Source organism: Meleagris gallopavo, chromosome 4 (genome assembly GCF_905368555.1).
Source record: "Meleagris gallopavo chromosome 4, MGAL_WU_HG_1.1, whole genome shotgun sequence".
Lineage (NCBI taxonomy): Eukaryota > Metazoa > Chordata > Aves > Galliformes > Phasianidae > Meleagris > Meleagris gallopavo.
The window spans coordinates 69197021-69218946 of record NC_139407.1 but is presented as its reverse complement, the minus strand read 5'-3'; the positions used below and the strand labels follow the sequence as shown (position 1 = coordinate 69218946).

Here is a 21926-nt window from a genome sequence, read left to right as displayed (position 1 = left end):
TATTATTGTGGTGTTACTATTTTTAACAGATATTCAGGACAGTCAGTTATCTCCCTGTCTTCCGTTGCTGATGTATTCAACACCAGGCCAAAGGATTTTGGATGAGACACTTTTCCAGCAATCAGAAAAGGATTTCATTCATTTAAGGTAGGATCAGGTTACCTGGTGCCATGGCAGAATACAACTTTTTTTTCCTGGGTGGCCATAACTTGTCCTTCCTTTCATAATTACCATTTTACAGTCACAGAAATGGACAAAGTGGTTTCTTTTTTATTTTCCTCTTAGTAGAGAGAAGGCTTTGTTAGAGTTCTTTGCTTTATTTTGCCTACAGAAGAGTTTGAACAAGAGGAAACCTGAACAGACCTCGTGAACTCTTCATTCTAATGTACCTGAAAAAAATGAGCAAATGAAGAACTCTGCCCTCCCTGACATCTCTTTAGATTCTGAAATAAAATGTATTGAATTCTGGGGACAAAAAATCTGATCCAACTTGAATTTCAAATAGTAATTAGTGCGTTTAAGGGTATGAATGTATTTTATACCCTCTGCCTGGAAGTATTTAAGGCCAGGCTGGTTGAGACTTTGAGCAACTTCATCTAATGGAAGGTGTCACTGCCTGTGCTAGAGAGGTTGGATCTAGATGATTTATTCTATATATGCTTTGTATGTATTAGAGTAATGTGTGACTTAAAAACTTCATTTTTAAAATATGAAGTACAAATTACTGCATTAGCAATTTCCTTGAAGTCTTTCTCAAAGCCTTCATATGAATGTATGGCAAGTGACTCTCATGTGAAGAAGGCAAGAAATCTTTACCCTGTTATTAAAGAGGAAAAATGTCTATGTATAAACATGCATATGACAGAATCATTAAGGCTGGGAAAGACCTCTAAGACCATCTAGTCCAACCGTCCACTACCAACAGTGTTGCCCAAGAAACTGTGTTCCTTAGTACATATCATATACAATATATATGTTTTTGTATGCTTTTTGAAGTGTGTGAGCAACTCTTCTATTTTCTTTGGACTTTGTTTTGCAATTATTTAACTAGTATGCATTTTAATTTGTAAAATACAAACAGACAAAATCCTCCAGTCTTAAAGTGACTAGATAGAATGACACACTAAGTTGAGATTTCACTTTCAGATTTTTATTTTGTAGTCAGTAGAGCTCTCTACTGTTCTAGATATTATTGAGACTCTCTTTTTCCCCTTTTAGAGATTGCATCTATGTGCATGTTACTAAACCCTAATTGTTTGGATTAAGTCTTCTTTTAGCCTCTTACACTAAAGCAGAAAATACAGATGTTGAAATGAGAAAACATCACCAGAAATGTACTTACTGTGCTCCTTTCTTATAGAGGAGTTCCTGATGTTTCTGGTGCTTCCGAGCAGAATTCAAATCCTTTGCACATCCCAGAAGCTGTCTGGCTGGCAGATGTTGAAACGCCCTCTGATGCTCCCAGTGACTGCTGCTCCTTGTCCCAGCATCCCCTTTCATTCAGGCAGACAGAACCTAGTGATGCCAGCTATTTGTCTCAGCAAGCCTCTCATTTTTCTGAACTACTTACGAACAAGGAGGCGAGTGAAGACTGCAAAAAGGATATCAATGAGAAGGCATCGATCCCCCAGATGGGTGACAAAGCAGTGAACCAAACGGAGGCTTCACTTGTAAAGCAGACCTGTGGTACTTCTACAGAAGATGAATGTTTTACTTGTGACAACAATGTGCTCGCTCCGGTTTTTGAGCTTTCAGAGAAGGAAAAAGAGTTACTGAGGCGTGATGAGTTCTCATCTTCTGAAAACTCCTCTTGTAAAACAGCCTTGACAAAGAATTCAGGAAAAGGTGAAAGTGAGGTGCAAATGGGAAAGGTAAAAATGGCTGAGAGTGAGTCAGAAGAGTGCCTGAGACCTCCAGAGAGGCTGGAGAAAGAAAAAGTTCCTGAGCTTGATTCTTCTAAGACGTTATCTGATGATTGGAAGAAAGACAGCGGTAAAGGTTCAGGTGCACAGGATGTGTTTTCTGCAAAGACTTCAGAAATAGCTGGAGAGTCCAAGGAGCACCGAGTGGATTTGAATGACTTTGGAAGCATGAAGTTTGTAGCTGTTACTCAGGAAGTCCAGGGAGCTTTCCTGGATCGTGAGGTGAAGCAAGGTTTGAGAGAGGAGGAGTTGAGCCCGATTGTGCCAAGCACCAGTGATAGTGCCCCTAAACAACTTGTCATGACCGACATGGAATCTCCTCCTTCCTGCAGTGAGAATGCCCAAGTGGAAGTAGAGCCCGGAGTTCGCAAGGCTGAATTAACTATTTCAGATGTTTCCATAGAAAGGGGACATAAAATGACAGAGATTTCCCCTTCACTTAATTTCATTGTAGATGATGGCTCGTTCTTTAGACACTTCTCCCATCCAAGCTATCAGTCTACTCCAGGGATACTTTTAAACAAAAATGTCAGGGCAGAACTGGGTGCTCGTGTGATCAAATCAGATGTTCAAGCCTCTCCTTTATGCCTGAATGAAAACAATTCTGGGAAGTCATCTACCAGTACACCTACGTCTGTTGAGAAGCAACCTTCTCTCCAGTGTGCCCAAAAAGAAAACAAGCACTTTGACTTCTTAAAACTGAAATATCCTCACACTGGAAGAATTCAGTCGCTCCCATCACTTAATTTCATGGAGAAGGTGGGCACTTGGAATATGAGCCAGCCAGAGAATATGTCTGATGCGCTGGCTTCAAGTGACCAGGGTGTAATTTCACATAGAAAGAAAGCCTACAGTGCAATTGCCAGTTCTGCAAACAATATTTTATCAATGCAAAATAGCAGCAGAAACCCTAAAGATTATATTACTGCTCCTTCTGGAGGGACTCATTCCCTGGAAAATATTCATTTTCATAATAAAATCTCAGAGCCTGTCCACCCTCTTACTAGGTCTCAGTCTGACAACTCAGTAAATGTTGCAAGTAAGAACAACTCCCAGACTGATGTTGTTCAACCAGTTAACACAGAAGCAATGCAGCCTCTAGAAGGAAAAAGTAACGTTTCAGGAGTGCCTGAAAATAAATTAGGAGGCTCCTTGATACACCAGCTTACAACTGAGATTGCTTCTGGGTCTGTTGATAAAGGTGCTGAAGGTAGCAGTGTGGGGCAAAGTTCATATCCAAATTCTTTCATTTCCAGTGAAAGATTTGCTCACCTCATCAAAGAGGATGGAAATTCTCCAACTGGTGACCAGAAAAAATGTGATGGTCTTAAAAATCAAAAACTGCCTCGTAACTTAGATATTGGTCACGTCAGCATGGACAATTTTGGTGATATTTCCCCAGATAGTCTGAACCTTCCTGCTCATTCTGGGGAAAGCAGCCATGGGGCCTTGGGCTCCCCACGGTGTTTTCCAGTGGTTACCAAGCACTTCTTCACCAGTGCAGAAGATGACGACTTTATCTCTGTCGGAGCAACCACTGTTTTGGAGACTCCAGAGAAAGAAGAGCTTAATATTGAAGAAAGGATCCCTGTAAGTTGATATCTGAGAAGAACTTGTAAGTCCTATTTATCTTTGATTAAGAAGAGATCTGAATACACTCAGCTGCCTTAGAGTAAATGGGACAGTAGATAATCCTGGTGCTGCAGGATGGGTTGTCTGAGTTGAGACTGTCATTCTTATATTTAGTTTCTGATGCTCAGTCGTGTAGGGAACCTGTAAAGCAACAGTCAGTCTTTCAGAAATACCAGTTGGTATCTTTTATGTATGCCTAATAAATCTTAAAGGATCCTTTTTCAAATTCTAATTTTTTTAGTGTCAGAGTCATCTCAGTCTTTTTGCCACTGTTCTTTTATGGTCTACATCACTAAATTAAATGAGTTTTATACTGATTTGCACTACTGATGAACCTCACCTGTGATTGTAGTTCAGTTGAACAAAATAACTCTCAGGTAACATTGAATATGGGAAAAGAAAGGGTCAGGCATAGGAAAGAGGATATGTGTGTGTATGTATACATACTTTTTCCTCAAGGTATAAATGATGGTATCATAGTAACAGAATGCAAGAAGAACATAGAGATGAGTGGCTAATGGTGGTGGAAAATAAAAGACCCAAGAAAAGAACAGGGCACAGCGTTAGTGATAGGTGAACTCTATTTGATACAAAGACCTGTAAGTAAGATGCGTACAGCTCTTTTAGCAGAGCATTGATAAGCCATTTCTAATCTTCCAGCTTCTTTCATATGATCAGGATATAATTATCCAAACACGAAGCTGAGACTCAAATGCTGACTAAGGAAATGTTAGGCTGCACAAGAGGGAGCTGAACTTCACACGCCCACAGATCTGCAATAATAGCAAAACCAACACAGAGCTCGTTGGCAAATTAAATTGCCTTTTTCCTATAAATACTCTTGCTTGTTCACTTTGTTCCAGTACCTAAGACATAAATTCCTGATTCTTTCAGGCTGCTCTTGAAGGGTATTCAAAGCTTCTGCGTGCCTTTTCTCCGTTCTGTCTTATGTGCCTGATGCAGATTTCCTTTTTCCTTTCCCCATTTTAGGATATTTGTGAGAATGGAGGGTAGATTGTGGCAGCCATGTTAACTATACTAATAGCTGTTGAGTGTTGGAGAAAATCAAATGCAGATTTATATTAATGATAAACATGTAATTATCTTCTGAGTAAGTGGCTGCTCCTCTCAGAAGATGACTCCTGTAATCATTAAGTCTTTGGAACTGTGTTTTAGAAGCACTCTTCCCTGAGTTGTCTCAGAAAATATGCGTTGAAATAAATATAAATATTGTGATAAGGATATTTTAAGTAGTATTGATGAAATATAACGATTATCTGTTACTTCCATTTTTAATGAATATAATGAGCCACGTTCTCCAGCCCTAATTCTGAGGAATTCTATTCTCATAAACCACTGAAAAGGTAAAAGAGATTAGGTCACATATTAAAAGTTTATACATGTGTGTTTAGTTTTAAAAAAAATCATAGGAAATAGTTGGTGGAGATCTATAAAGTCTGCTCTGTTGAGTTTAGAGGTACATGAGTGCTGGCTGCCTTTCAGGAGCTACCTTTGAAAAACCCAGGAGCCTGCAGTTCTACTCCATTGCAAATCAATCCAGTGGGGCAGAAAGCAGGTCTGGCTGAACAGGGAATTCCTCTTGGAGCTGCAGCAGGAAAAGAAATTACTTGAGGCAAGGTCAGACTTGGCGGGGAGGGCACAGAGCTGCAGCATCTGCAGGGAGGAAACAAGAAAAGCCAAAGCCCAGATTGACTCCCCACTGGTCAAAGTGGTGTCAGACAACAATACAAAAAACTTTCCAAAGTATGTAATGGCAAGAGAAGGTCTAGGAGAAACATCAGATTGAGGATGTTCTCCTGAGGAGTAAGAACAAAGAAGAGGTGGATGCATTTAATGTTGTCTTGGCCTCAATTTTTAGTAGTAAAGGTAGATTTTTGGACTGCTCTGACTTCCGAGTTGAAGGATTGTGTCTGGGGCAGTTATGGTCAGTGAAATTGTAAAGGAATGGCTGTAACAGCTGAATGATGGTAAGTGCTGAGGGCCTGATGGGATTCACCCCAGAGGTCTGAGGGAGTTAGGGAATGGTGGACACCCTCAACAATTTACTAAAGGTCTTGAGAGTCTGGGGGGGGTCCCCACTGACTGGAGGCTGGTCAATGTTATACGGATCTACAACAAGAATGTGAGAGAAGGCCCAGGAAACTGCAGACTTCTTAGTGTAACCTCTGCCTGGAAAAGTTATGGAGAAGATTGTCCTGGGGCTATTGAAAGGCATTTAAAGAACAAAGCTATTATCAGGCATAGTCAGCATGGGTTCGTGAGGGGAAGGTCCTGCCTTGGTGATTTGTTCTTCCATGAAAAGGTCACTTGCTTGGTGTGTGAAAGAAGACAGTGCATGTAATCTGTCTGGATTTAAGGAAGGCCTTTGATGCTGTCCCTCACAGTGTCCTTCTGAACAAATTGTCCAGCTGTGAGATGAAGAGGTTCATGCAATACGAGGTGACGAACTGACTGAATGGCAGAGGTCAAAGTGTTACAGGGAGTGAGGCTACATCTGGCTCATGGTGTTCCCAAGGTCTCAGTTCTAGGGCCAATCCCATTCAATGCTTTTATCAGGGATCCTGGATGCTGGAATAAAGTGCATCCTCAGCAAATTGTGTGTGCCAGTACTAAACTGAGAGGTGCTCTTGACTCCCTGGAGGGGAAGAGGCGTTGCAGAGGGATCTGGTTTGTTGATGGTTGTCCCATGCTCTGACATGAAATTTAGTGAGGGCAAATGCTGTATGCTACGCATGGGAAGAAGCAGTGCTGGATACAGGCACTGGGAAATGAGAGTGCTGGACCTGGGAGAGGAAGTGAAGGAAGGTGCCAGTCTTTCTGGGTACCAATGATAGGACATCTGGGAATAGCACCAAGCAGCACTAAGATTATGGAGGTCCATACTTGATATCAAGAAACATTCTTAAGATGAGGGTGGTCAAACATGGAGCGAGCTTCCTAGAAACGTGAGAAGTGCCTGATTGCTGCTTAAGAGGCATTTGGGTAACTCTTCAGTGACATGCCCTAAATTTTGGTTGTTCTGGAAGTGGTCAGGCAGTTGGCCTCGGTCTTCAAAGATCTCTTCCAACAAAACTATTCTGTGGATAGGAAAAACTTGTACAGCTTCAGAATTGATCGACGTTCTCTAAGAATGCAGTGTGTTTCCTTTTGCCAGGTCTACCTTCGCAACCTTGGCATCGACCAGTCACCTGGGACTATACTGACTCCTTTTGTACCCCGAGGACCAATCAGGGAAGTTGAATTTTCCCCTTCAGACCTCAGGACGCTGAAGGGCTCCACTGACACGCTGACAAGGACCATTCAGCAGCCACAAGGTATGGGGAAGGAAGGCCTTGTGATGTGCAAATCTTAGAGAGCACATGCCTCTGAGATTGTTCTTGGCTTGGCAGTGTCAAGTCTGTTTCTTCTCCTATGATTTGATATGCATTCCTTCTTCTCTTTTCACGCAGAGGGTGGTGAGGCACTGGAACAGGTTGCCCAAGGAGGTTGTGGATGCCTCATCCCTGGAGGCATTCAAGGCCAGGCTGGATGTGGCTCTGGGCAGCCTGGTCTGCTGGTTGGTGACCCTGCACATAGCAGGGGGTTGGAACTGGATGATCATTGTGGTCCTTTTCAACCCAGGCCATTTTATGATGCTCCAGTTTCATTCACATTATTTAATCTTCAACCAGCCCAGATGTGAGATTTTTGCCATTGGAAAAATAAGCATTAAAACCTTTGGAAACACGCCTTATCACTAAGAAATTCTGACTGTGTGACATCTTCTAGCCAGAGCAGTGGCAGTTTACATTTATTTGTTTTTTCTTCAGAAGTCTTACAAAGCAAATGCTTAGTAAAGATTGTGTTACCAGACCTTCCTGTGAGAGCGATGAGTCTTGATTTCTCTTTGTTCTTGAGACTTCCTGGGCTTGCTCAGTGTGACAGAAAGTTATAGACACTAGAACTGATCAGTCCATCTCAACATAAAAGAGGTATATTGATACAACCTGAAGTGCTGACTTGCTTCTATATGAAGAAAAGCTAAGGTTAAGATGTTCTTCTGTAGCATGCCCACGCAGTATGTCATTAGAATGTGTATTGCAAGTACTTAAAATGTATGTCCTTGGCATATTGTTTGGCATTTGCCCCTTGAATTCAGTGAGGAATAAAAGATCTGCAGCCTCTTTTCAACAAATGCCTGTCTTTAAACAGCAGTGACTTTCCAAATACCCTGTGTTGACCCATCTTTCTCATCAGAAATGATTAAATGCATCTTTCTTAAGGCTGTTGGGCTTGCTTATTTTCTATTATTATCATTTCCTCCTTTAAGCAGAGATTTGGTGACTGAAACAACCTGACAATAGGTTCAGGGGCAGAGTTGTCTGGGCTGCTTAATGTACTTGAAGATGTCAATGACTGGGACATGAGACCAAGTAGTGTTTAAAAGGAGCAAAATAGCAGGCAGCTGTTGGCAGCTGGCTGTTCACTGTTGTGTTAACAACACTGCACTTAAGTTCATTTCTAGAGCAATTAGGTATTACATATCCAAATGTTAAATGTTCATCCTGTCTGCTTCTGGACCTTTTTAACCAGCTGTAACAAACTTATCTGTACTGTGTGGCATTTTGGAAATGCTGTCCCTGTATCTTGCAGGGATTCTTTTATAATCCAGGAGTTCATTTAGACATAAGGACATCATTATGTCACTTAGCTAAGAACATTTATAACATACAGTCACCATTTATTTAAAAGCAAGTTACTGAACTCCAGTTCTGTAGTGTCTTTGATATTTTTTGTGGTCCAACAGCTTGCTTTCAGTAGACTGTTCTCATGGAAGCATTGTTCCAATACTTGTAATTCTTCCTTTCCTCTAGAAGCCCTTTAGTACAAGAAAAAAGGAGTCTTTACTGCTGTGGCTATATCCCAGAGCTTCCAACTTAAAACAATCTTCTGTTTCTTTGTAGGTGAATTGCTGGCAGCGGTTGATGTTATACAGACGAGTTTCAACTCTGGCACTTCCACTGTCAGTATTTCTATTCCAATGAATTCGGAAACTGATTCTGATACTTTTTCACCCAGAGAACTCTCTCCCCGCTTCTCATTACCTTTTAGAGAAAAACCCACGAGTGAGTGCACTATGTTGTGCCACAAAATAGAGGTACCTGCTCCTCTTTCCACGCAACTGGAGACAGAATGTTCAGCTGTCTCCAAACTAGCTGAGCCAAGCCAGCACCTGCAGTCTGTTTCACTTGATAGCCATTCTAACAGAGAGAGCCCCGTGCTTGTTGCAAAAAGTGTTCAGGATCTGCTAGCTAAAAAGGAATCGAAGAATGTGAACGGAAGCTCACAGAGATGGACTGCCAGTTCTTTGGCTGGAGTTAAAGATGAAAAGGAGAGAGGATCGCAAACTTCAAGTGCAGGGAGAGAGAAAAATGAGGGTCAAGAAAGTGATTCTGTGATTGGATCTGGTGTATTGCAAGAAATACGTAAACTTCTGGCAGAGGCAGAGAACATAACTGGCAGCTGGCGTGACCCTGTCCTTTCCAATGCATCTTCTAGAGAAACTGAGTCTTCCCCAGTGCAGGTTGAGGAGGATGACACCAAGGATTCTGAGTTAGTGAAAGACAGCATCCCTCAGTTTCAGAAGGTCGTGTCATGGGCTGAGAGTATGAACCTAAGTAGTATCCAAGAGGGATCAATACCAAAGCCTCTGGATTCTTGCAAAGATGATTTAAAATGGGAACATTCTTTTGATGCCAGTTTGTGCAGTTCTGAAGGCGCGGTGGAGATGACCAGAGAGTTTAGGACAGGAAAATCTGTAGGAAGGTCTGAGCCAGAAGGCTGTAGCAGTGTAACTACAGACAGAAACCAACCTGCTGTTGTGGCTGTTGCACAAAGCAATGCAAATAGTGAACTCAGCACTGAAAAACCTTCAAAGTTGGGGAATTCCTCTCCATCAGAGCCTCGAGGAAGTGTCATCAATGTCCCAGGAAGCTTCCAGAACAAGTTATCTAAAGCTAATACTGCTGTAAGCACAGCAGGAGGCATACAAGAAAGCAGTGGCAGTAGCAGTGGAGATTCGTTAGCTGCCCGTGTGAAAAACCTTCTGGGGAATCCTTTGATGCCTTTAGGCAGCACTGCTGATATCTCAGGAGGCTTCCAAAGCATGATGTCAAAAACAAGTGCAGCTGGAAGCAAAGCAGGAGGCGTGCAAGAGAGCGATGGCAGTAGCAGTAGGGATTCACTAGTTGCCCGTGTCAAAAACCTTCTGGGGAATCCTTCAGAGGCTTCAGGCAGCATCACCAATGTCCCAGGAGGCTTCCAGAGCATTTTGTCAAAAACAAGTGCAGCTGGAAGCAAGGCAGGAGGTGTGCAAGAGAGCGATGGCAGTAGCAGTGCAGACTCTCTATCTGCCCGTGTCAAAAGCCTGCTGAGAGATGGAACACCTCTAATGCCTGCAACACCAATTCTGAGGAGTGCCGATGAAGAGGAGAGGAGAGCACGAGGTAACAACAGCTCAGTTGTGTTTTAGCAAACATCATATCAGAATGGCAACCCTTCAATTTAGGTATATGCTTAAGAGATTGCTTTGAAATGTCTTTGAAATGAAGTAATATGGTCATAGGAGAACCTCTGAGGTTATTTGAGTCTATGCCACTGGCTTGAAAGGTCTTTATATTGCATTATGTTGTTGATGAGAAGCTTTAATGGGGCAAGGCATAATGATCCTATGAAGGATAAGGGGGAATGGTTTTAAACTGAGATGGGGATATTAGGAGGAAGTTTTTCACTCAGAGGATGGTAAAGCACTGGAGCAGGTTGCCTAAGGAGGTTGTGGATGCCCCATCCCTGGAGGCATTCAAGGCCAGGCTGGATGTGGCTCTGGGCAGCCTGGTCTGCTGGTTGGCGACCCTGCACACAGCAGGGGGTGGGATCCAGATGATCATTGTGGTCCTTTTCAACCCAGGCCTTTCTATGATTCTGTGATAATAGAATGGGATAGCATTTTGCTTGACTAATTTGAATACCTTCTCTTGTGAGTGTTGATACTGTGGTTTCGTCCACATAGCCATTAGAAATGTGCTAGGTTAAGTGACTGGGAAGGGATTGTGTAAGAAAGTGTTGATTTGAGCCAAGGACTGTAAACATCTCACAACCAGGCAGTAGTTCCTTGATCCATCTTTACAAATAAATTCTCAAAAGTTCCATTTTCAAATCATATTCATGGTTAGTCTGTCTGTGTGTTTTGTATATTCAAAATGCTGTTTGATACTGGTCTCTGTATCGTGGCTATTAGAAATGCATAGCATGCTTTTGATTTTAAATTATAAAAAGAAAAGCAATCTGCTTTCTGTTCTGATATTTTTGTGTGTAGCATGGGTGAAACTAAAGCTGGCCAGCCGATCTGAGGAAGCTGTGTTGGACTTGAATGAAGAGGACCAACAAAGGATAGAGGAAATAAAGGCGGAACTGCTTCTGAGTGCCAAGAGATCTGGACAAGCCAAGGTAGAAGGGAGACAAACCAGCTGCTCTGGAGAAAAGTGTTTTAAGTGGTGAAGTCTTTCAGCTTACAGTGGTGAATGATGTTCTTGCAACGTTTTTAAAGATGGATAGGTAGGGAGAGAGGTGCAAACTATTGAGAGTGGGTGAACTTGTTTCTTCTTTGGGCCTGGATCAGTGAGTTCCTGTCTGTGTTTTAGGATCTTGTATGAAGTAGAATCATTGAATGGTTTGAGTTGGATGGGACCTTTAAAAGCCATTTAGTCCAACTCCCCTGCAGGGAACAGGGACGTCTCCAGCTCCATCAGGTGCTCAGAGCCCCATCCATCCTGACCTTGAATGTCTCCAGGGATGGGGCACCTCTCTGAGCAATCTGTTGCAGTGCTTTGCTACCCTGACTGTGAAACACTTTGTATGAAATGAGTAGGGGGTGGATGATCTATTCATGTTATTCAGGATAGAGAACCTTGAGTTAGTGGAAGAGAGACTGAATAATTAAAAAGAAGGTTGGGGCTGTTCTACTCGTCTGACTCCACGTTGGCTGTGCATTGTTTTATCCAAATTCAGAGTAAGACAAAATGAATCTTGTTTTTTGCAAACCAAGCCTCCAAGAAATTACTTGAGGTCGACCACGACGCTTAGTGCTTTGATCTTGGAAGTCTTACAGTAGCTTTAATTTGAAATCCAAAGTAGTTTTGAATTTGCAGAATGAAGGCAGTTCTTTTTTTGTTATGCTAGATTAGATATGAGTGTATTTTTTCCTCCGAGCAAAACAGTGTCACTGAAAAAATAGATTGTTGAAAAGAAAACTATTTAGCTGGAAAAAATGCAGCCAGTTTGATTGCTGACCAAATAATCTACTATAAATTCAGTGGAAGCTGTTCTGCTTCACCTGCTGAATTTAGAGTGAAGCTGACAATGCGTTGACTTGAACAAAACAAGGAATATAAAAGGATATTTTCCTTCTCCTAAACTTGAAAGGTTCTGAAAGGCAAACTGTTCCTAGCATTCATGTGAACAATTCCTTTGTCAGATCATCATCTTTATTTAGTGCTTCTGATACTGGCTTACGATGAGTGTTCCTTTCAGAAAGTTTAGGCTCTGCTTCTCATTTTTACAGGCAATAATTCACATAATATACCACCACGATGTTTTATTGTTTCTAGCAGGAAACTTGTGAAGCTTGCTTATAAAAATAAAGTGCAAGGAAAGAGGAGGACAGCTGGGGAGAGTTCTTCAGACATTGTTCCATCGTACTTTTGGGGTAGTTGAGTGTCTGCTGTTTGTCACTTCTGATGTGTTAGATAACAGATGCTCTAAAAAGAAAGTGCTGTGATTTCTCAAGTTCTGCTTGAGCTGAGTGTTTCAGAGAGGTGATTGGGACATATGCATATAGGCAGGCCCCAAACATGCACCGAATACTGCCCCCAAACAGGAGCACAAAAACAACATTTGCTTTTGAAGATGCATTTTGGATAGCAAGCAATTCTCACGGCTGTAACTCAAAATCTGAATTGTTTGCTTTGCTTTCTCTTCTGTAAAACTGACAAACTCTGCGTTGTGGAGGAGTCCTATTGATTTTATAGCTTGCTTGTTATACACTAGGTGAGAAATACTCATGCCTTTATGCCTGCTATGCCTTATGACCACTAAAACTTGGCAGGGATGCTGAGGGATGGATGGCAAACATGGAACTTCTGACACAGGGCCTTTTTCCTAAGCTTTGTACTGACTCCGTTTTGTGTTGATTTGTAACTGGCTGCTCAAGGAAAGGGGAAGCGCAGTGCATTGGGCTTCTTTGGGAGAGTATCACAGGAGCTAAAGCATGAGGATGCATTCACTGCAAATGTTATGTGAAGGGGCCTAAGAAGAGTTACATTTTGGGCTGTCTGGAGATGGGTCTTGTGGCGTATAGGATATTCTGATGTCACTTTCTATAAGCTTAGCTTTACAGCATTGTGATGAAGGGAGGCAGAGAGCTGCCTATGGACTGATTACTGTTAGATGAATAATTTCTATTTCTGTAGCCAGATGGAACAACCCAAAAACTCATAGGCAGCATTCTGTTCAAGGAGTTCTTCCAGTGCTTTTTGTGTAACCTTCCTGTGCTTTTTGTGTATGTTTGGGGCCCTCAGTTTGGACTGAGTGTTTTAGAGATGCTGCTGGATGAGTGAACCTTCAACACACTAACGCTGTTACTTTTGTCCCTCTAAATTAAAGCTCCTTTAACTCCACCTGTGTTGATATGGCTATCCCTTGCTTTATCTGAGTGTTCTCCCTTTGGATAGTGAATTCTTCCACTATGTTCTGTATTTTTCCATTCCTTGTTCTTTCTTTTTTTTTTTTCTTTTCAGGAAGTTCACTGAGTTGTAGCTCTAAATTTGCACCGCGTTCTCTTGTGGATCATATGCCAAACAAATCTTTTTTGGAAAGATGACACATAAGGAGCACAATAAAACATGTGAAAGGCTTGGGTAGATGAGTTTATCACAACTTCTGTTGCTTTTGGTGGTAGGAGTTGCTGCGTTCAGGCAGTTGAACTGGTGTGTGTTTCAGGGAAGAGATTGTCCAGGGAGCTCTCCTACCCTGACACAGACCTGTTCTTAGTCCTTGCACGCTTCTATGGTTACTCATTGTCAGCTGCAAGAAATACATGGGCTCAAATAAGCTAAAATACTTCCTTAGTAAAGATAAGGCCACAGAAATGTACTGCTCTGGAAGAAAAATAGATGCCCCATCCCTGGAGGCATTCAGGGCCAGGCTGGATGTGGCTCTGGGCAGCCTGGTCTGCTGGTTGGTGACCCTGCACACAGCAGAGGGGTTGAAACTGGATGATCATTGTGGTCCTTTTCAACCCAGGCCATTCTAGGACTCTATGATCTGTGTTGCAATTCATTAATGAAATATACTCTGCACTTTCAGCAGTTGTTCCAATCAATAGGGGAAAAAAATATACATATATATTTAATTAAAATCTCATCTGAACCATCTCACTGGCAGTACACTCATCTCAGATTGGCTGGCTGCACCTCAGTGAAAATCCTATAATTTTGAATGACATTAAAAGTAAGGAAGTACAGATAGTGAAAAGTTGATAAAATGGTGTCCACACTTAAGAAATTCTCCTTAAACTATAGGCTGTCAGATTTCTTTCAGGTTATGTGGTTTAGGTCAGATTTCTTTAGGTGAGGGGAATCTCAATGTGCAGTGAAATGGTCCCTCTGGAACTGCTACAGCTGCTTCCAAAAATGGGTGTTTCTGTTGTCTTGTTGCTGCCCCACATTGGCTATGCCCTCCCTGTAGCTGAGCAGAGATAGCAAGTCAGGTGAGTAGTTGCATTAGTTTGCTTCAGGACAAAGTCTGATGTGGTTTTTGATCAGTGTTGACAGTAATTTATTAACTGGAAAGTGAACTTCAGCTTTTTCCAGCATTTTGGAGCTGCTTTTGTCCTGTCCTGTTTACGAGGGTGGGTAGTGATAGGACAAGGGGGAATGGTTTTAAACTGAGACAGGGGAGGGTTAGGTTGGATATTAGGAGGAAGTTTTTCACTCTGGGTGCTGAGGCACTGGAACAGGTTGCCCAAGGAGGTTGTGGATGCCCCATCCCTGGAGGCATTCAAGGCCAGGCTGGATGTGGCTCTGGGCAGCCTGGGCTGCTGGTTGGTGACCCTGCACACAGCAGAGGGTTGAAACCGGATGATCACTGTGGTCCTTTTCAACCCAGGCCATTCTAGGATTCTGTGTCCATTCTTACATCCTGTTTGTTCCATGGGGAGAAGAAGGTGCAGGAAGTCAGGCAATGGGAGATGTGAACCAGGCACAGAGAGAGGGTCGTGTTTTGTTTGTCCATCTTACTGGTTTCTGCAGATGATGACTGTTCTTTGTTAGTAACCACTCTTTGTAACGAGTGCTGAAATTATGTTCAGACCTCATCAATGTATTTGGACACGTTTCTGTGTTGTTTCTCAAGTCCTTACAGCCACCTGCTGAGCCCTTCATACCTTCTCTCTCTGTTTGATATATGTAATGCTTTATCTGAAGAAGATGTAAAGAAATCAGATTTCATTTTGAGATGCCAGAAAGCAGCACGATTTCCTTGGAGAGCAGAAACACACCCTGGGAATTCTCCCATTAGCTGCAGTGCCAGTAACACAACACAACTGTCTGCCTTATCAACAGGTAGCTGAGAGGCAGTAGCATGTGAGAAGCATAACAAAAGGAGGGTATGGTTGTTTGTTGTTTTTTGTTTTTTGTTTTTTTTTTTTTTATTAAATCTGATTCTGCTGTGAAACTACAGCCAGTGTTGCTTTGATTTGGTTTACTTGCTGCAATAAATCGTTGATGTTAGGGCTGTTCTGTTGGTGGCAATAGGCTTTGAGGTAGAGGAGAATACAAAGCAACGAGGACTGGAGATTGTGCTGCAAATGGTTAGTGAAATTGGGCAAGAAAACAAGGGAAGAAGTTAGAACAAAAGTAAATGATTAGCTTCAGCTTCTTGAGTGACCATGAGCAGGTAATATATATCTGTGGCAAATGTGTCTGTTCTGATGGGAGTATGAAAACGATTTGCACCTGAAACTGGGAGAGGTTTTCCAAGTCATCGCTTCCCTTGAAGAGCAAATGGAGGGTCTGATTATTTTAAATCATATTTTAATTGTCAGCAGTGAGTGGTGATGGTAAAAATAAAAAGATTTATTGCAGTTCTTGTCTGAAAGGGAAATTAGCATGCTTGTTTTACAGGAAAAGAGAAATAGCAATTAGGGAGAATTAAAGCTTTTCTAATTAAATATTCTCATGCTTTCTAAACAGCACCTTTCTTTTCTTCCCTCTTGTTTCCATGTAACAGAATTCACTTCAGTTCCAGTTCATGAATGCTAGAGTTGAACCATTTGAGAGAAAACCTTTATATAAATTACTGTTTTGTATTGTGATAGGGCATAGCAAAATGTCACATCCAGGACTATTCCTGTCACCTTCAAATGTCACAGCACAGTGCTTTGACTGCATGGAGTTGGGCTCTACTCCAAACCTGGGTTTGTTAGCATGTATCTGCAAACTGATTTCTTGGAGGTTGCCAGCATTAAGCATCACGTGTTTGGTTAAGGTTTGACTACTTGTGACTGGAAGCAAATATGTGGGTTCCTGCATTATGTACATGTTCCATGGAGCTCTGAAAGGTTGCTTTCCATCAGGAATGTAAAGATTGCAGGTAAAGTTGTGTATAAAACCTCTCTCCTTAGAGATTCGTGAAATTTGAATGATAAATCCCTCAGCATGCTGTTCCAGTGCTGAAGGTAGTTTTATTTTAAGCAGGAGATTGGACTGGAGACCTCCACTCTCTTCAAACCTAAATGTCTCTGTGAACATGTAGCTAATTGATACATTATTTTAATTAAAAAGATGATTATTGAAATGTGTGTGTGTCTCTAAATCCATTTGAATGTAGTGAACAAATATGCATTCATAAGGCAGTCATTGTTCCTGGTATTTTATGAACTGAGCTTATGCTAAGAGTCAGCTGTGTATGAAGCAGGCCAATAGGTCGAATGCTTTGACACAATAAAAAAAACAACACAGGTGACATCTATAACTCAGCTTTATAGGTTGCAAAACTAAAAGGTTCTGCCTCTGTTAGGCTAATTAGGCTGTAGATACTTCTCAGCATCACTCACTGGTAAACAAAAGTAACTGTTTTCCAATTTGCTAGCACTTAGAAGCAAAATAAAACAATCTTCTTAGTTGCGTTAAGAAATAAATTCAAGAGAAAAGTGTGTACTCAGTTGTGGTACAGACTTTTGATTGCTGATAGCACTATTCTTTCTTTAAATTCTGAGATTCTGACTCTGGTGAGAACAGAAAGTTGTCCACGTAACCTGTATGAGATCTTCTGTGTTTTTCAGGGTACACGGAGTTACAGTTCAGAAGCTGCTACTTTGTATAGCTGTAATCAAGAAGCAGACAAAGAGCATTCCAGAGCTTCAAGTGACAAGAGATTTCATTCTGACAGCCAAACACAAGCCTTCGGGACTAAGGAGCTTTTAGAGCCAAGCTTGCAACACGTTGTGCCATTATATAGAGCTGAACTTTCAGATTGGTGTCTACTGAAGAATACCCAGCTTAAATCCTTAAGTACTGCAGAACCTCCTACTTGCAGCCAACATCAGGCTGTTGCAAGTAGCCATTCTGGCTGTGCTGGCCTTCATCTGCCACAGCAGAAGCAGCAGGACACACGTGTGGCTGCTTCTGATGCACAAACAGAAAAGGTCCCTTCACCAGCACAGAAGAAGCTGTCTTTTCTAAAGAGCTCCGAAGAGATGTCAAAGCAAATCACATCCATCACCTTTTCATCCCGAAGGCGTTTTCAGTCACCGTTGACTTCCGTGGTACTCGATGGCTTTTTTAGTGGAGATGATCTTGATGAGATAATGCCTTTGGAGATGGATTCAGCTACTGCTGAGGAACAGATCCATGGCAAAAAGCACTGGGAGAGATCTGAGACCTGTCCTCCTTCAAGTCCGGCTCTCGCTGGCTCACGATCTAATGAAATTGCATTTCCTGCTGACAAAGACAGGTTTCATGATGTCTCTCCTGACGGTAACAGAGATGGAGCTTATCAAGAAACAGACTGTTTGTCAGGTCGGGAGTCTGTAGCTGTCTATGCTGATGAGAGACAGACTCCTAGTGCAAAAGCTCTTGACGCTCTGTCTCGAGATGTGACTGAATTGGGCAGGCATAGTGCCAGACTTCTGGGGCTTGACTGTGATAGAAAATTCAGTCAAGGTATGGAGGGGCTTCATGAACCCCATTCTATAAGCTCTTATCAGCAGGAGAAAAGCAGCCCTGCCAGCCGTGTCCAATTGTGTGAGAGCTTAGAAGGTTCTGATCCAGCCATACAGACTGATTTGCCAAAGGACCGTGGGAAGCTGTTGGAAGAAGAGAAACGTCCTTCTGATGCAGTGCCTCTCATTCAGAAAGAAGTTGCTGGAGAACAAATTGGTGTGTCTCAGCATCCATCTCCAGATGAGATTTTATCCACTGAGTCTCCTTCATCACCAATTAAGAAAGTACTGTCTTGCGTCCACATAACTCTTTCCCCAAAATGTAATAACTCAGAGCTGCGCAGGGACTTGAATACTGAAAATGAGATGAGACTGGGAGGTAAACTTGAAGTGAATTCGCAACCAGTGCCTTTAAAAACTCCAGAAGCTTTATTAGAAGCTGTTCCTAAATTACCCACTGCTGACCTTATTCCAGAAGATCAGAGATGCTCATCTTTCCCAGTGCCTTCAGCAGACCCCTCTGTTCCAAGCACTGCAGGGCAGGAGCTGCCTTTGCATGGCAGTGAGAAACTACAGGCTATGAATTCAGGTGGTTGCAGTCTGAAGAATATCTGCAACTGCACAGATCCTGCAAAAAGCAGGAAAAGCACTTCTGATGCTACCACTCAGATAACAACAGAAAGCCCTGGAAAAACAACCTTTTCGGCAGAGATCTATGTTAATTCACAAGACACTGAAAGTTCTGCCCATCAGTCTTCAATCCAGAAAGCAAAAGAATTTCCCCAAAATACAACTTCATCTCTTAACAGGACTTCCTCTTTCCCAAGGCAGGGTGGTGAGCAAATCAGTGTCATGTATTCCTGTGTTGTTTTCCATCTGTTCAGCTGCGAGGTATTGATGGGTACTAAAAACCAACCATACAAAAAACCCAAATTTTTTGTGGAAGTCACATTCTGGAGATCATTTTAATGCTGATATTTAAAGTTCATATGAAACAAACTCTTGAAGTTCGCATTCTTGTTTGTAGGGAGCTGTGGTTTAGTTCAACTTAATCTGGAACTGAATCTGTTGGAGGTGGGCATGGTTCAGGAAAGTTGTATGGTTTTACAGTTTTAGATGACTGATATGGGTCAGTGCTTACAGCTTACCAAGGGATGTGTCTGATTACTGATATAATCTCTGATCAAAGTAGTATGAAAGGGAAGAGGAAAGGGTGAGCATTGCTATTCTAGAATAAAATACATAGAACAAAAGAGAATGTGCAGGGATTTTAAAGTCTGTTGCTGGAGGAATGTGAATCATATTATCATTGAATGGTTTGGGTTGGAAGGGGACCTCAAGGATCATGAAGCTCCAACCCCCTGCTGCAGGCAGGGCCACCAACCTCCGCATTTCATACCAGCCCAGGCTGCCCAGGGCTCCATCCAACCTGGCCTTGAACACCTCCAGGGATGGACGGGGCATCCACAGCCTCTCTGGGCAGCTGTTCCAGCACCTCACCACTCTCTCTGTAAAGAACTTCCCCCTCACATCCAACCTAAATCTTCCCTCCCTCAACTTCAAACCATTTCCCTTTGTCCTGTTATCTACCCTTTCACAGAGTTGAATATGGATGTTCCAGTGTTCTTTCCACGTTGCTGTTTTGTAGTACTGATGCATGTAGATACATTTTTTTTTCTGTAATCCAGGCTTTCTTCCTCTATACTCAAGGTGTTTAAAATAACGAGTTCAGAACTAATTACTTAATTACATCAGAATACACAAATGTGTCAGCTATTTCATCACTCATTTTCTTCTCTGGCAGAAGTCAGCTAATATTATAGTCCGAACATTTGCTGATGTTCTGATGACACGCCGTATTTCTTGACTTGAGAGCCAGATATTCATATTCATTTAAAATTATTTCATTAAGCATGGGTCAGTGGAGGCTGTGTGGGCATGAATTGCAAGTAAGCTGCTTTGCCAATCTAATTGGCAGTCAGTCTTTTATCAATTTGTTTTCCTGAAGAATATGCTGTTTCTCCAGATTTACTGCTGTGAACGATTCCATTCCTTTTTGTAGCTTTTATCATCAGTCGCATTAAAGAATTGAATCCTGACTTCTGTTAATTGCTTTGTTTTCCACCCCAGCAGGTCAGCCGTTACTGCTGCCATATAAACCTTCTGGAAGTGCCGAGATGTATTATGTTCCTTATCAAAAAACAGGAGCCAAAATGTCTTCACTTGGATCAGAAAACAGTGGTGAGAGCTCTTACTCAAGCACTTACTTACCTTAGGTTTCCTAAATGCAATGGGGTGTGGTTTATTTCCAGTAACACCTTTCTCAGTACTGAATTTCTGTCCTCCGCCTTAGGAGATTCCACTGTAGAAACTGTTTCTATAAACAATGTATTTGTAATTGTGATTTAAAATACACACTCGTCTCTTTCCCCCATCCACACATCTCCCTGTAAAAAGCACTTTTCATTTAGTGACAAGAAGAATCAGCTGGGATTAATCAATTTCTGCTTTACCTCTTGTTTCTTAGTCCTGTTCTATATGTAACGACCACATGGCTTCAGCCTTACAGGACTTGCATTTCAGGCAGAGCTTTTTCACATGCAAAGCCATTTGTAGCCAAAATTCGTATTACAAAGCTGTCCAGTTCCTATTGGATGCCCTTCAGGGAAATAGGTTGGTGCAGCAGCGATGGTAGGTGCACAGATTAGCTGTTGTAGCCACAGGTTGTGCTTGTCATTATGTCTCTCTGCTCATTACCTCTTTGCAGTGTTTCTGCTGTAATATGGTTAAAAGGAGAGAAACAAACGTGATGTGAGTCTGTTGTTTTGCAGAATGTAAGATGCTAGCTATAAAAATCCAACATGCGTATGAGATGGTGCAAGGTTCTAGAAAGTGTACAGTGGAATTAAAATAAATATGTAGTTGTTTTTAAGCTCCCTGCTGCAGCTTGGATTCTCAGCTCTGAGTAGCAGCTGAAGGAAATTGAGTGAAGTCTGCTGTTTGTAACCAGGTGGTGTTGACAAGAATGATAAATCAGTTAGGGGCCATCTTAGGTTTCCAACGTCAGGAGACAGCAGTACTAAGAGAACTCTGCTGCTGTTGTCTTGAATTCTTGTTTAGAGGTTATGCAAGACTCTTGTCTTGTAGTTCTCCTTTGCTATTCAAAGCTCAGAAAGTACACATTTACATCAGTCAGTGAAAATGTGTGGAATTTGAATTTGAGCAGTTGTCTCAAGTCCTTTCTCTGCCTTCCTAGCGACTTGTCTGATTCTAAAAGTTTCCTGTGTTCTTTCCTTCCCTGTAGTGGGATAGGTAAAACTTATCTGTGTCTCACAGGAGAACCGTGTCACCAAAATTCATGGAAAACAATGTTGCAGCACCCACTGCTTTATTAGAACTGCTCTCCAGGTATCATGGTGGCTGATTTCTGAAGATGTTGCACTGAAACTTGTCTAACAGGATTTCTTTCAGACAACTTCGCTGTAAAATTTCTCTCTCTGTTTTTCCTGTTTCCTCCTTTTACTTGTAATCATTGCCCTCTTTTTTTCTGCAGGATCAAATGATGCTCTTCCCTCAGGGTTTCCAGCAAATGTGCTTGGTGTACAGGATGATAAGCCTCCAGACACTACAGCTATCAAGCAGAAAGAGGGAGTCTGCTCTAAGAGAGCCAAGCCCAAGCTTGCCTGGGCTGAGGAGCAAGTGATAACACAGGAGGGTGCTCCAGGTAGCTTTTCTAACATGCCTTCTCATGCATATAAAATAAATAAGAGCATAAAGGCTCTTTAGGATCTGTGATTTTTTGGTCTTATGCTGGCACTCGTTGAAGTGCTAAGTATGGAAAGGATGCACGTGTAGAAAACAACAGAAATTCCTTGGTAAATAGAAGCCCATGGAGTGAATCTGTATATTGGATAGGAGTTTTGTTCCTTCTCACAGATACTTTGTGACATCACAAGATAGCAGCATTTCTCTGTAGCAATTGTATTTTAGTCAGTTTTAATTGGATTTGACTGTCTCTTTCTTCTTTTCCTCCATTAACCTTGTTGAATGGTGCTCCTGAGGGATGAAGGTCAGATTTGATACTCTAGCAGACT

The 21926-nt window shown here is 42.0% G+C and overlaps 1 protein-coding gene across 9 annotated transcripts in view; it reads left to right on the top strand.

Annotated features, from left to right (window-relative positions):
- ALMS1 (ALMS1 centrosome and basal body associated protein) overlaps nt 1-21926 on the top strand; it is a 52904-nt gene that overhangs the window by 12515 nt on the left and 18463 nt on the right. For 5 of the 9 annotated variants that reach the window (XM_085223762.1, XM_085223763.1, XM_010710565.4 and 2 more), the window contains 8 exons: nt 30-147; nt 1361-3512; nt 6730-6889; nt 8519-10060; nt 10930-11060; nt 16954-18667; nt 19963-20073; nt 21386-21556. In XM_085223762.1, coding sequence (XP_085079888.1) covers nt 30-147; nt 1361-3512; nt 6730-6889; nt 8519-10060; nt 10930-11060; nt 16954-18667; nt 19963-20073; nt 21386-21556 — 6099 coding nt within the window. The remainder of the gene's footprint in view (nt 1-29; nt 148-1360; nt 3513-6729; nt 6890-8518; nt 10061-10929; nt 11061-16953; nt 18668-19962; nt 20074-21385; nt 21557-21926) is intronic. The other 4 variants (XM_019615046.3, XM_085223761.1, XM_085223765.1 and 1 more) reach the window with 3 other exon arrangements.